General features: G+C 43.1%; 1 protein-coding gene across 1 annotated transcript in view; it reads right to left on the bottom strand.

Moving 5' to 3' along the window:
• Nucleotides 1-5112: 5112 nt before the first annotated feature.
• SLC38A8 (solute carrier family 38 member 8) overlaps nt 5113-15860 on the bottom strand; it is a 121639-nt gene continuing 110891 nt past the window's right edge. The window contains exons 9-10 of the mRNA XM_077455749.1: nt 8647-8698; nt 5113-5357 (exon numbers count right to left, since the gene is read on the bottom strand). Coding sequence (XP_077311875.1) covers nt 5255-5357; nt 8647-8698 — 155 coding nt within the window. The 3' untranslated portion in view covers nt 5113-5254. The remainder of the gene's footprint in view (nt 5358-8646; nt 8699-15860) is intronic.

The following is a 15860-nucleotide window of genomic DNA, read 5'->3' as shown; positions in this document are numbered from 1 at the left end:
GGAGGATTCCGATGAGCGGAAGGTCCATTTTAGGGTGGACCTCCGCTTTAATAAATAGGACTTAAATAAAAGAGGACTACGCCTAACAAATGGCTGGCAGAGTGCAACGTTCTAGTCAATAGTATTGCCTGTGGGCTCCCTGTAACAGATCCCCCCCCAGTACTGGCAAAACGTACCCAGTTTTGTTCAGCTTAGTATGGAGGTAACCATCTTGATAGAGGGAGGGCTTTGCTTCCTTATGTCAGTTTCCAGCAAAGAAAAGAATCAGCAGCACAGTAGTGGCATTGCCAGGCCTAGTGTCTTAAATCTCACACTACAGACGTATACAGCTAGGAGTAGCTATGTACTCTCATGTACCAAGAAGTGCATGGATATTTTTCTGGAGGAATTCAAGACAAAAATATATTTTCAGGGTATTGGCACAATTACCATTTCTAGATGTTACCTATAACATAGCAAGACTTCACTTTTTGAGTTTGTATCTTTTTTATCACTTACTTAGATCCCTCAAACATTATTTTCTGAAAGAATAAAATGGTGACTGTTGCAATTTCTTATGTCACATGATATTTGTACAGCCATATTTAAAATGCAAATTTTCAGGAAAAAAAAATACACATCAATGAATTTTAATTAACACAATAGAATACCCAATATTAAAAAAAATATATAAAAAATGATGCGTCAAGTGAAGAGATACCAAACACGTCAGGTTTTCAAGTTGCACACATCTGTGAAATTGTGACAAATGACAGTACCTAAAGATCTCCAGAGAACGCTGTAAAAAAAGCATTTGCAGGTTACCAGTTTAGATTTAAACATGAGCTCTGGCACTAGAATTATTGCTTGTTATGACATTCGCTGTGATACCTCACATAGTTAGAGTCTGGTTGAAAAAAAGACACAAGTCCGTCCAGTTCAACCCAGAGAACTGGAAGTGTGGTGCACCCACTGTTTGCATATGCATGGGGGTCCTATATAAGTGTTTGCAATTGCAGGGGCGATGAGGCGGTTACATTTTTATTCTTAATTATTTATTTTGTTGACATTTTTTTTATTAAACTTTATCGCTATCACAGGGGATAAACACCCCTTGTGATACTTTGAGGAGGGAAAGGACCTCTTTAAGGCTAGATCTGGACCCTACCAGACCCATGATTCCTCCTTTGCCCTCCAAGGCAGCCAATTAAGCACAGATCAGTTTGTTCAGCTGCCACCCTGACTGTTACCAGCCAGGTATACAAAGAACTGAAACCGGAAGTGACCAAATCCTCATGCTTCCAGCTTCATTTGTCAGAGGAAGGGGTGGAATGGATGTTCCTCCCCAGTGGCGTAACTAGAACTTTCAGGGCCCCGATGCAAGAACCATGAAGGGCCCCCCTGAACCCCAGCCAGGGCCCTTCCCTCCGAGTCCGGCGGTGGAACTCCAGGGCATGGTCACAGGTATGACCTTTGTGAGCCCTGTAGTTCCACCACTGGCATCAGTAGTTTTTTTTATTTTTATTTTTTTTATTTTTAGGTGCACCATTGGGGGACTGTCCCTAGCAGGATGGGGTCCCCGTCCCCAGAAGAGATTAGGTCCTTTTCTCCAGGGCAGATGAAGTTACTGCCCCCAGGTGAGAAGGGGTCCCTGTCCCCAGGGGAGATGGGGGTCCCTGTCCCCACGTGAGAAGGGGCCCCTCTCCCCAGGGGGAGATGGAGGGGGTAAGTAATGGTGTGTGGGGGATAGGGTCCTCTCACTCACCATGACCAAGCTGCAGGCCGCGCACTCATCCATGTTGACCTGGGCTCCATCCAGTGTGCTGGACGGGTGATCAGCATATCTCCCAGAAAGACCTTTCATCATCTGTGTATGACGGGGAGGAGGGGGGCTGGCAGACAAGCCTGCAGTGTCCTCCGGGGAGCCGGCTCTCATAGGGTTGCACTGCATCTGTGTGCTTAAAGTTTGTTTACCCGGGAGAAGTATGCAGTGCAGTGTGGGCCGGACTCGAGGGGGGGGGGGGCGGTACTCTGGCTGGGGAGAACAGACATCGGACTGAGTGGCAATGCATGGAGCAGGAGAGGGGTACTCTGGGGGGGGGGGTGGCGGGACTCTGGCTGGGGAGAACAGACATCGGACTGAGCGGCAATGCATGGAGCAGGAGAGGGGTACTCTGAGGAGCCAGCCGAGGACACAGGTCATGCGGGGAATGCACAACTAAAGAGCAGCCAGTGCGATAGTCGAGCATGGAGCTCTGCTAGTCACCCTCCACCTCCAGCCACCCATGTGCATGGTGCACTGGTACCCCTAGCTGCCTATGCTGCTGCCGGCCATATGTAGAGGGGGCTGCATGGGCCCCTTGCAGCACAGGGCCCAGTTGCAGTCGCGACTGCTGCACCCCCTATAGTTACGCCCCTGTTCCTCCCCCTCCCTTCTCTGTGCGCTGCCGACCTGACTGCTTACAGCAGTCCCGTGGCTCCCTGATGGAACAGGAAAGGTGGTGGCAGGAGGAGATCCTCTTTCAAACCCTGATAAATTGATCAGGCTGCTGTACAGCCTCTCAGGTCACTTTTACAGTAAAGCCAATCGCCGGAGCTAAAACATGACACCAGGACCATGGATGCAGTTTATATACACATACGCTGGATGGGAAGCAGTTAGTCTGAAAACAGGTGAACAGTGCTCAGCTTTAAAGCTTTTCTATTTAATAGAAAAATATATAAATATCTTTAGCATAAGCATTTTTTTTTTTTTTTGCTTTCTTACAACTGAAAATAAATGGTTGTTTGAAGACAAACCATGTGCAGTCACTGAAGGGGAAATCCCTGTAAGAGATAACAGTAATCTTACAGCCCTCTTCTTCTTGGGAGATTCCCCAAACACACCCGTTACCTTGTTTTATTGAAAACCACCAATGTTTAGACAGATAAGGCAATGCTGGGGGGTTGTCAATTCACTATTGCATCAGCTTTTAAAAGTTACCAGATTTTTTCAAACTTTTGGGTGCAAAGGCCAAGAAAGGGAGAAGGTAAGGGAGTGGCAATCTACACAAAAGGCGCAGTTGTCCTCAGTGGCTTACCAATGGTGGAGGGGGTCAGTCCGTCCCAGGTGCCACACATGGGGGGATGTCAGGCTGGCGGTGAAGTGGTGACAGCAGGGCGCAGAACTCAGGCAGCGAGGCTGCGACAGCCAGGGCAGGCAGGGGCGAGCTGTGACAGGGTGTGGACCGTATCCGGGTAATTCACTCTGCCGCTCACAGCAGGGGAAAGAGACAGTGAACAGAGCTGAATAGAGGATGGCAACTGCTGGACTTAAAGAGGAACTGCAGTCTGCTCACATCATTTGTAATAAAAAACATCTTTGGCATTCTGAAGCTTCTCTCCAAACACTTTGCATATTATTTTTTATATACTGTGATTCTGTACTTGCCAGATATGCTGCAGAAATCTTCCTCCACTGAGTCTGGCTGCAACCATTTTAACTGTGGGCAGCTGAAGCGGCACACCTCCAGCTCTACAGCTCTCATTGGTTCTCTTATAAGTCATCCCCCCTCCCTTCCTGGCAAACTCTCACGAGAGTGAGCGGAGTAAGAGAGAGAGAGAGAGAGAGAGAGAGAGAGAGAGAGAGCTGTGCATGATGTCATAAGCCTAGGCTTTTTACCAGTCAAGAAACAAGTAGTGGGATGTACAAGGTATTTACTAAAAAATTTTACTATCCAAAGTTAAAACAAGGGAAGGATTTAATAGAAGAAAAGATTTAAAGAAATCATTGAAGTTCTGCTTTACCCTTTCAAGTTAACCAGCAGGTGATTGGTTGTTCGGTGGTCCTAGCAACCAATCATTAGCTTGTTAATATGAAAAATTAACTCCAGCAGTTCCCATCCTCTGTTCAGCGCTGCTGTGTCTCCGGCTCTGCATGCATGCCCCATTAAGGTAAGAAGGGGCAATGTGTAATGTACAGGGGTCCAGAGCTGGGGGGGAGGGCAGGCAATGTGTAATGTGCAGGGGGTCCGGAGATAGTGTTGGGGGTGCTGTGTAATGTGATGGGGTCCAGAGTTGCTTGGCTGTGTAATGCGCAGGGGTCCAGAGGTGCAGGGGGAGCTATGCAACATGCCGGGGTCCAGAGGTATGGGAGACGGGGTGTTGTGTAATGTAAAGGGGTCCAGGAGTGCAGGGGGCTGTGTAATGAAAAGGGGCCCAGAGGTGCGGGGAATGCTGTGTAATTTAAAGGCAGAGGTGCGGGGATGTGTAAAGTCCCATACACACTATCAGTTTTTCTGATGAGCTTTTCCTTCAGGTTTACCAAAACCATGTAGTACAAGGGCGTGTCTGATTGCATACACATTGAAACTTCTAAGGTTTGACTTCATATTATATGGTTTTGGTAAATCTGAAGGAAAAACTCAGCAGAAAAACTGATAGTGTGTATGGGGCTTAATGTGCAGGGGTCCAGAGGTGTGGGGGGAGGGCTGTTTAATGTGCAGGGTACCAGACCTGGGAGGGGGCTGTGTAGTGTAACGGGGTCCAGAACTGAGGGGGAGCCATGTAATGTAAAGGGGTCCAGAACTTCAAGGGTGGCTGTGTAATGTAAAGGGGTCCAAAGGTGTGGGGGCGTTGTAATGTAAAGGGGTCCAGGGTGCAGTTGTGGAGAGGGGGTAAACAGTAGTGACAAAGATATTGGGGGATGCAGAGGTATGCAGGGGGCACAGTGGGGTGTTTTTACATTTTAATGTGGGGGGGGGGGTGCCAGATATAGGATCCTCCCCAGGTGCCATATGCTCTAGGTACGCCCCTAGTTGTCCTTTAAAACAATTTTCTCAGCCTCTGCCTTCACAGAGTTATATAGCACTGGTAGATTATAGGTGTGTGTGTATATATATATATATATATATATATATATATATATATATATATATATATATATATATATATATATATATATATATATATATATATATATATATATATATATATGGGCCCTTTGGGGAGTAGACTGAAAGAAAAACGACAGATACTGCCCTGAGCATTTAGATGTTTGCTTTGCCTTCTGACCTGCAGCAAAATTACAAAGATATAAGCTATGTGCCATGTGACGTTCATTCCTTTTCAACAATTACTTGTACCGCAACAAACCACTTGCTAAGCCATTTACTCGGTTTTCTGTCTTGTTATACCTGTGGAAAGATGGTCACCCAAATCTTTTTTTGGAAATAAATTCAAAAAGATAAGTTATATAAAAATATCAAAACATTTTCAAATTAAAATCCAACACATTTTAGAACTTGTGCAGGAGTTCCATAACGGCGATAGTTGTACTCTGACCAAATATGAAGGCTCCACAGAGGACAGAAACGATCCCCCAGGCGATTAGACATGTCCTGCAAAGACATTAACAGAGGAAGAGTCAGGTCTATATTACAGACTGAGTGATTACCTGCTAAATCAGCCTTTCTCAACCTTTTCAACACAGAGGAACCCTTGAAATAATTCTCCGGTCTTGGGGAACCCCTGCTAAAAATTAGAAATCTACAACTCATGATACAATAGTGTGATGGTCAGTGGGAAGAATGGTTCTTACACTTGTGGTCATTGGGAAGAATTACCTCCTTACAGATAGTTAAAAAGATCAATGGTGTCAGTGGGAACTTATCTGAGAGGCAGAAATTGCCCAATGCTGAAGGAACCCCTAGCAACCTCTGGAGGAACCCTGGTTGAGAATCACTGTGCTAAATGATCACCACACTTCACCATGCAGAAGATTATCAATCTTTTACCAAAAATATAAGCCCACCTATTTCAATCAAAAACATCCTGCCAGTAAAGAAAAGACACAGCAAAGCATATTATGTACAATGTTGGATATTTTTCAGAAATTAGCTATTTGTTTAACGACACCAATTGAAATTGTGGTTCAAAGGACGCCTATATAGGATTAGCAGAAAGACGGCATCAACCTAAATGCTTCCCATGGTGTGTAGGTAGTTAGAGCATAAACCTACCTACCATACAAGTACAGCAGATGCCAAAAAGCCTGGCCCTTGCATGAATTAGGCACTAGTATTTGGGAAAGGGTGCAGGTTCTGCCATTGCCAATTTTTCTTAGTGAAGCTGCAGGCTCCCGGTTAATTCTTATTCTTTTTGTGACTCTCTTGGAGCAAATATGTGGATATATTGTTTTCCAATACTGCTGGATCCATTCTTGTTCCAGGTCAGCATCAGATCTACTGTGACATTTAAAACACTGTAGTTTCAAGACATGGGCTGGATTCTAAATGAAGAAGAAGTCACCTGTCCCCTTAGGGAATAGGGACAAGCTAGGTGAATGAATACATGGACATAGGGGAATTGATCAGCCATAACACTACAAACTGCAGCCACAATATGTGAATTCCACTATTATAAGGTAAGGAAAATGGCACAGGAAATAAAACTACAATAATAGTTAAAACGACAAAATCATTTGGTAAAAAGAGTGTAGAATGCCTTATTGAGACTAATCACCTCAATACAGGGCACTTTTACCCTCTTCCTGCCCATGCCACTTTTCAAGTTTCAGTGCTATCATACTTAAAAACAATTGCGCGGTCATCCAACACTGTACCCATATGAAATTTTAATCATTTTTTTCACACAAATAGAGCTTTCTTTTGGTGGCATTTACATAGTTGCATAGTAGGTGAGGTTGAAAAAAGACACAAGTCCATCAAGTCCAACAGTGGTGATTTAATCACCACTGGGATTATTATTTTTTGCTAAACAAAAAAAGGCCAATTTTTTATTTTATTTTTTGAATAAATGCATTTCTCTTCATTTCTGTTATAACATTTTGCAAATAATCTTCATACATTTAGGCCAAATTGTATTCTGCTACATTTCTTTGGTGAAAATAACCCAAATCAGTGTATATTATTTAGTCTGTAGGAAGTTCTAGCGTCCACAAACTATGGTATATATCTGAGTTTATCAATCCTGATGTACTGAAGGCCCAACTAATTTCTTGAGGCAAGAAAATGCCAGGACGGTACAAATATCCCCTAAATGACCCCTTTTTTGGAAATTAGACAGTCTGGGGTAATTAGCAAGAGACATGGTGCTTTTTTTTTATTTTTTGTAGAATGAAAAAATTTTTTATTTAACGTTATTTTTTATGTTTTACATACTGTCACCAGTGCAGTACAATGTCATCATATAATTGGTATGGCGGGGACCAGGGACACCAACTAGTGACAGTATGTAAAAAAATAAATAATTAATAATAATAATAAATAATAATAATAATATTTTTTCAATGTTTAAAATATTTTTCTTTTCTATTTCTTTTTTTTTTTAACATACTGTTACCAGAGCAATACAGTAAAAAAAAAAAAAAGGGGGGGGGGGGAAGGGTAATATCTGCGCCTGTGCCAAATAGCTTCTGAACACTGTACTCTTGATACCAGGCATATATAGAAATAGTGAAAACAGTGCAGCGCTAAAATCAATGTGACTAAACACAATATAAAAAAATCGGATTAATTCCATTAATTGTGCTTAGTCATATTGTTTGATTTTAGCGCTGCACTTTTTTCCACTAGAACAATACAGTGTTACCATAGTAAGGAGTTGATCAGTTTTTTTTTGTTTTTTGTTTTTTTTTGTTTTTTTACATACTATGTTTGTGTATAGCAGTAAATTTCACTGTTATAAGCAAATATTTTTACTGAATGACCGTTTGTAGACACTAGGAATCGGAGGGCCCTGCTCGTTAGAGCTTACACTGTGTACAACTATCATGTTGTCTGCTGTAATTGGTCACCGCTCTGAAGTAATAGTTGTTTGTTGTGTGCAAAGTGAATCTGAATGGGAGTGACTTTTTCATTATTAATCAAATGATTTACCTGCACAGTGATGCAGTGTTATAATGAGGAAAGTTGCAAGGTCTGCATCCCTTTAGAAGTACTTACCCTTTGGGAGTATATAACAAAGAATGATTTTTGTTTTGTAGGAGATGCCTAAAATCTTACTTATATCTTAGTGCAGATTTCTGGGAGAATGAGCGAGCCAATCCAACAAACAGGAAATTACATTTCTCAGAATGTTATGTACACCATCTGTGTATAGAATGCCTTCAGGTAGCCAAATTGCATTACATTTTACAGAAAATTGCAATGCTGCAGAATGAAAAGGAAAGGTAATTTTTTAAATAATTTAATTACAACACGGCTTGTATAGCAATCATATATGCCAGGGATATGCAATTAGCGGACCTCCAGCTGTTGCAGAACTACAAGTCCCATGAGGCATAGCAAGACTCTGGCTGCCACAAGAATGACACCCAGAGGCAGAGGCATGATGGGACTTGTAGTTTTGCAACAGCTGGAGGTCCGCTAATTGCATATACCTGATATATGCTAGATTTTTTGTTATATTTGTCCCGCAAAAGTGAAGTTACCCTTTAAGTATTGTAACAGGGCGGTACCTTGCCAGGATCCAGGTCTAAAAATCATTTACTTTGGTAGCAGGACTGATATACTGAATACCCCTGCGAGGGAATCTTCTGTATTTGTTTTGAACTTTCTTTTAAATAAAAGTGGGCAAAACCAGCCCTGAAAAGGATAAAAGCGAGTGGTGGTGTCCTTAAAGTGCTACACTTGGAGTGAACCCCTGACAGAATATAGGATCACTTACTTTTTCCTTGGATCCATTACTTTACATTCCATTGCACATATCAGACACAGCCCTGCAATATACAAAAAAGATAAATGAAACATTGTTTACAAAGAGCATACATTTTCATATCCACACACAAAGTCTATTTTTACCGACACCACCAAAATATGGACAGCATAACCAAGAGTTACACTTGACCCAATGGATCTGTGCACGGTTTGGGGCAGAAGTATTTTGCTTAGTGATTAAGGCTAAAACAACTAATCAATTATGAAATTAATTGATTACTATTTTCATAATCAATTAATCGGCCAGTAACATAATGGGGTTAAAAAAAATAAAAGAAGCCTTTTATAGTACAAAAAGAGCAAATAATCGCTACTGTAAATATTACTTTCACTGTTGCACAGTAAAAAACAAACCCATTACAGTCGCGATTATTTGCTCTTTTTTACTATGAGGAGCTATTTTTATTTTTTTATTTTTTTTTAACCTCTTGCCGACCGCCGCACGACGATATACGTAGACAGAATGGCACGGGCAGGCATATGGGTGTATATATACGTCCCTGCCTTCCCGCGGGTGGGGGGCCCGATTAGGCCCCCCCCCCGGTGCCTGCGGCGGTCGGTATTCGTTCGGGAGAAATCCGGGATGAGGGGGCGGCCATTCATTCATGGCCACCCCCTCGCGATCGCTCCCGACGAATGGAAATGCTCTGTGACATCACTTCCTCTCCTGTAATGTAAACACAGGAGAGGAAGTGATGTAATCTCTCCTCCGTGTCGGTATTTTTCGTTCCGGCACCGAGGAGAGAGGATCGGTGAGTTGCACCAACACGACACTACACAGTAGAACATGCCAGGCACACTCACACCCCCCCTTCACCCCCCGATCACCCCCCCAATTACCCCTGCCCCCCCCAGTCACAGTGACACCAATTGTATTTTTTATTTTTATTTTTGCATTGGTGTCATTTGTGACTGTAATAACTGTTAGGGCAGTTAGGGTTAGCCCCCTTTAGTTCTAATGTACCCCCCTAACCCCCCAATAAAGGTTTAACCCCGTGATCACCCCCCGTCGCCAGTGTCACTAAGGCTGGGTTCACATTGCAGCGGTTTATGAGAACGGATGTGATTCGCACCGCACTGCAGTGCAAATCACATCCGATCTCTGTGCGATTCGAGTTCAGCCATACAGATAGTATGGCTGAATTCGCGCCGCACCCGCCGCAAATTCGCACGGGACCCTTTTTTTGGTCCGCAGCAGAATCGGATCGCATGGGTGTTCACACCATGCGATCCGAGTTTGCAGATCGCACTGCGATATGCGAACTGATCTGGGGGTGTCATTAACATTTCACTGACACTCCCAGCAGTTCGCATAGGGCAGTGTGAACTGCCGCCGGGAGGCATGTGATGCGGGAACCCGCCGCGGATTTGTGGCGTTCCTGCATCGCTCCAGTGTGAACCCAGCCTAATAAGCGATCATTTTTCTGATCGCTGTATTAGTGTCACAGGTGACGCTAGTTAGGCAGGTAGGTATTTAGGTTCACCGCAGCTTTTTATAGCGCCAGGGACCCCCATATACTACCGCATAAAGCCCCCTGATTGCCCCCTAGTTAACCCTTTCACCAGTGATCACCATATAACTGTTACAGGTGACGCTGGTTGGTTAGTTATTTTTTTATAGTTTCAGGGCACCCGCCATTTATTACCTAGTCTCACTAGTGTACCCCTAAATTTAGGGGTGTCTACTTTCCAAAATGGGGTCATTTGGGGGGGGGTTTGTGCCATCTTGGCATTTTATGGCCTTCAAAACTGTAACGCCCTTAGAAAGCCTGAAGGCGGTGCTTGGTTTTCGGGGGCCCCGTACGCGGCTAGGCTCCCAAAAAGTCCCACATATGTGGTATCCCCGTACTCAGGAGAAGCAGCAGAATTTATTTTGGGGTGTCATTTCACATATGCCCATGGCATGCGTGAGCAATATATCATTTAGTGACAACTTTGTGAAAAAAAAAATAAAAAGTTTGTAATTTTCCCGCAACTTGTGGCAAAATATAAAATATTCCATGGACTCAACATGCCTCTCAGCAAATAGCTTGGGGTGTCTACTTTCTAAAATGGGGTCATTTGTGGGGGTTTTGTGCCATCTTGGCATTTTATGGCCTTCAAAACTGTAATAGGTAGTCAGGAGTGAAGTCAAATATTTACGCCCTTAGAAAACCTGAAGGCGGTTCTTGGGTTTCGGGGCCCCGTACGCGGCTAGGCTCCCAAAAAATCCCACACATGTGGTATCTCCGTACTCAGGAGAAGCAGCAGAATTTATTTTGGGGTGTCATTTCACATATGCCCATGGCATGTGTGAGCAATATATCATTTAGTGACAACTTTGTGAAAAAAAATTTTAAAAAAATTAAAGTTTGTAATTTTCCCGCAACTTGTGGCAAAATATAAAATATTCCATGGACTCAACATGCCTCTCAGCAAATAGCTTGGGGTGTCTACTTTCTAAAATGGGGTCATTTGTGGGGGTTTTGTGCCATCTTGGCATTTTATGGCCTTCAAAACTGTAATAGGTAGTGAGAAGTGAAATCAAAAATTTACGCCCTTAGAAAGCCTGAAGGCGGTGCTTGGTTTTCGGGGCCCCGTACGCGGCTAGGCTCCCAAAAAGTCCCACATATGTGGTATCCCCGTACTCAGAAGAAGCAGCAGAATTTATTTTGGGATGTCATTTCACATATGCCCATAGCATGTGTGAGCAATATATCATTTAGTGACAACTTTGTGTAAAAAAAAAATAAAATTTTTTTTTGTCATTATTCAATCGCTTGAGGCAAAAAAATAAAATATTCAATGGGCTCAACATGCCTCTTATCAATTTCCTTAGGGTGTCTACTTTCCAAAATGGGGTCATTTGGGGGGGGGGTTTTGTACTGCCCTGCCATTTTAGCACCTCAAGAAATGAGATAGGGAGTCGTAAACTAAAAGCTGCGTAAATTCCAGAAAACGTACCTTAGTTTGTAGATGTGACAACTTTTGCGCAAACCAATAAATATACAGTTATTGACTTTTTTTTTACCAAAGACATGTGGCTGAATACATTTTGGCCTAAATGTATGACTAAAATTGAGTTTATTGGATTTTTCTAATAACAAAAAGTAGAAAATATCATTTTTTTTCAAAATTTGCGGTCTTTTTACGTTTATATCGCAAAAAATAAAAATCGCAGAGGCAATCAAATACCATCAAAAGAAAGCTCTATTTGTGGGAAAAAAAGGACGCAAATTTTGTTTGGGTACAACATTGCATGACCGCGCAATTACCAGTTAAAGCAGCGCAGTGCCAAATTGTAAAAAGACCTCTGGTCATTGACCAGCAAAATGGTCCGGTCTGAAAGTGGTTAAGTACCATTATGTTACTAAATGTCTTAGGCTGGATTCACACCTATGCAGTTTTAATGCTTTTTGCATTATGCAGATTTGCACTACAGAACGTGTTCCAGAGGAAACCATGTTACATGTTCTGTAGCGCAAATCTGCAAAATGCAAAAAGCACTAAGGCTGGATTCACACCTATACATTTTTAGTGCTTTTTGCATTTTGCAGATTTGCGCTACAGAACATTTAATATGGTTTCCTATGGAACACGTTCTGTAGTGCAAATCTGCAAAATGCAAAAAGCACTAAAAATGCATAGGTGTGAATCCAGCCTAAAACTCCAGCTGATCGACTGGTCTCAGCTGCTGACATTGCTGGACCCTGGGACAGGTGAGTGTCCATTTATTAAAATTCAGCAGCTGTAGTATTTATAGCTGCTGGCTTTTAATATTTTTGTTTCCAGGGGAATCCCTCTTTAATAAATGCTGGACTTTGGTCGGATATAAAGAGAATACTGCAGACAAATGGGTATAACTTGGGTAGGAGGATTTGTGTCATCTGTGTATCACCCAAGGTCAGTCACTTCACTAAACATATGTAAGGGTTTACAATTGCTGTAATTAAGATTTGAGCAATCACTAATAGGGCTGCAACTAAAGATTATTTTCATAATCAATTAGTTGGCCGATTATTGTTTCGATTAATCGGTTAATAAAAAAAAAAGTGTGGTGTATAATTTAGTTATTATGTAAAGTTTAAAAAAAAAGGCAATTTATTCCTAAATATCTCTATACAAAGGGGTAAATATAAATAACCAATTATATGGTTAGGGAGTAAAATCTTTAATCCACTCTGAGAATGACAGAAGAGATATACTGTATATACTGATATGCCCTGTACACACGGTCGGACTTTACGATGGAAAATGTACAATCGGATCGTGTTGTCGGAAAATCCGATCGTGTGTGGGCTCCATCTGACTTTTTCTGTCGGAATTTCCGACACACAAAGTTTAAGAGCTGGATCTAAATTTTTCCGACAACAAAATCCAATCGTTTAAATTCTGATTGTGTGTAGACAAGTCCGACGGACAAAATGCCACGCATGCTCAGAATAAATTACCAGACGAAAGCTATTGGCTACTGGCCTCTTTATAGTCCCATCGTACGTAGTTTACGTCACCTCGTTCTCAACGATCGGATTTTCAGACAACTTTGTACAACGTTTGTATGCAAGACAAGTTTGGGCCAAAATCCATCAGAAAAAATCAGACGGATTTTGTTGTCGGAATGTCCGACCGTGTGTACAGGGCATAAGAGGTTGAATCTGGTAAATATCATCAGACTCAGAGATCACATTTTTTTTATTTAAAGAAAAAAACAAGTTAAAGACTGTTTTGCAGATTTTCAAACAGAACTGTAATATTATATGCTGGCCATACAAAAACAATGTCTTCCTTCAAAAAAAAAGAAAAAAAAACAGTCATTTTAAGAACTTCCTTTGATTTTCTAATCATTAGTGGGGCCAAATCAACTTTTGTTTTCTACCACAGTGATGGCAAAATTTATAAATAATAGAAAACTGCTTGGTCAAAGGAATTTTCAGACAGTGTATGTGATTTTCGTTCAGAAATTACATTCATTTTAAAACAGAATGTTAAAAGCAAGTGAAAATTTCAAACATTCTTTCATTCAGCGAATGTACAAAGATTTTTCACATGAATATTCTCATCTGAAAATTGATCCATGTGGCTAGCATAAGGCTCGGTACACACCTATGCAGTTTGCTTTTGATCAGTTTATGCAGTGCTTTTTTGCTGTGCATGTTGATTTTTGCGCAAGCGATTTTGCTGTGATTTGCTTTTTTATGCCTTTTTTTGCCTATTTGTTGTTGGGCAGATTATAAAACACAAATTGCTGCAAAAAACGCACTACATGCTTTTCTGCAGCTTCTCCATTGAACTATATTGAACCAATAAAGTACCTCTTTTCGTTGGAAAGGGTCAAGGACCTTTTTTGAATACACAGCAGCTGATAAAAGCATAATGTGAACATTAAATGAACTGTAGTGCGTTTCTGCAAAAAGCATAAAAAAACACATGGGTGGGAACCAGGCCCAAGGCTGGATTCACACCTATGCATTTTTAGTGCTTTTTGCATTTTGCACATTTGCACTACAGAACGTGTTCAATAGGAAACCATGTTAAATGGACTGTAGTGCAAATCTGCAAAATACAAAAAGCACTATGCCCAGAAGTGGGTGCAAATACCTGTCTTAGACAGGTATCTGCACCCCCCTCCCCCCTGAAAGGTGCCAACTGTGACACCGGAGGGGGGAGGGTTTCCGATGAGCGGAAGTTCTACTTTAGAGTGGAACCCCGCTTTAAGTTTGTCTGAGCTGTCCAATGAGGAGAGCTCTGAGAGCTGAGTGGGGTGGAGGGAAGTGAAGGCGAGGAAAGGGAAGGGACACCCCCCTTTTACAGAGTGCACAGGAACAGAGCTGAGGCTGTCAATCAACTGAAGCTCCCTCCCTTGTCAGAAGTGATTTATACTGATAGCAGAGTAACAAGGCAGCTGGCATAAATGATACTTAGTGCTTGTAATTGACATAAGTACACACTATAGAGGGGATATGCTTTGGTCCTATTTCTATTGGGCGGCACAGTGGTGTAGTGGTTAGCACTCTCGCCTAACAGTAATGCCGCGTACACATGATCAAACTATCCAGCGGCGACAGAAGACCGGGCCACCGCCAGTAAAAGAGCTGGAAGAAGGAGCGGAGGCCCGGGAAGAAGAACTGAAGAAGGGGACAAGACCCCCGAAGTCGGTAGAAGAAGCGGCGACAGAAGACCAGGCCACCGCTAGTAAAAGAGCTGGAAGAAGAAGCAGAGGCCTGGCAAGAAGAACCGAAGAGGGGGACAAGACCCCCGAAGAGGGGAACATGACTCCCGTAGTTGGAAGAAGACCCCCGGGTGGCGATGAAGAAAAAAGCCGGGCTTCTCCGCTAGTAAGAGAGCTAGCAAAAGAGCAGAAGATAGCGGAGGAGTCCGGCGAGAAGACCCCCCAAGATGGAAGAAGGCCCCCGGATCTGTGCAATAAATGATTTTGAAACCTTGTGTTGTGTTTTATTTACATTTTTTTCACAGGTGAATGGGTAGGGGTACATTGTACCCCATACTCATTCACATAGGGTGGGGGGCCAGTATCTGGGGGCCCCCTTATTAAAGGGGGCTCCTGGATTCCGATAAGCCCCCTGCCCGCAGACCCCGACAACCAACGGCCAGGGTTGTTGGGAAGAGGCCCTTGTCCTCATCAACATGGGGACAAGGTGCTTTGGGGTGGGGGGGCGCTCAATCGTTCCGATCCCCTTTCATGACCGGTCAGGCTGCGCACTCGGATAAGGGTCTTATATGAACCTTAGGGGGGGACCCCCATGCCGTTTTTTTGGCGTAGGGCTTCCCCTTTAAGTCCATACCAGGTGACGGGGCCAGCGACATGTCAATCTCGCCGCCTAAGGTGGTGACATTGACTTCCTTCGCTAGTCCCGTCTAACTGCAGCCACGTTCAAAATGAACGGACTTTCCTCCATGTGTGGGTAAGTCCGTTCATTTTCAAAAGTACGGCAGACTCCCGCCATAGTCCGGCAGACCTAGTCCGCCGGAAAAGTCCGGTTGTGTGTGGGCAGGTCCGCTCGTTTGCAATGTCCGGCGGACCTCCGCTTCAAAGTCCGGTGGTTTGTCCGCCGGGCTAAGTCCGCCAGACAGTCTGATCGTGTGTACGTGGCATTAGAAGGGTCGCTGGTTCAAATCCCAACATGACACTACCTGCCTGGAGTTTGCATGTTCTCCCTGTGCTTG

This window comes from Lithobates pipiens, unplaced genomic scaffold, assembly GCF_037356315.1.
Source record: "Lithobates pipiens isolate NorthernLeopardFrog02 unplaced genomic scaffold, aLitPip1_a1.2 Scaffold_10, whole genome shotgun sequence".
NCBI lineage: Eukaryota > Metazoa > Chordata > Amphibia > Anura > Ranidae > Lithobates > Lithobates pipiens.
The sequence above is the reverse complement of the archived record's forward strand: the minus strand, read 5'-3'. Positions and strand labels throughout refer to the sequence as shown.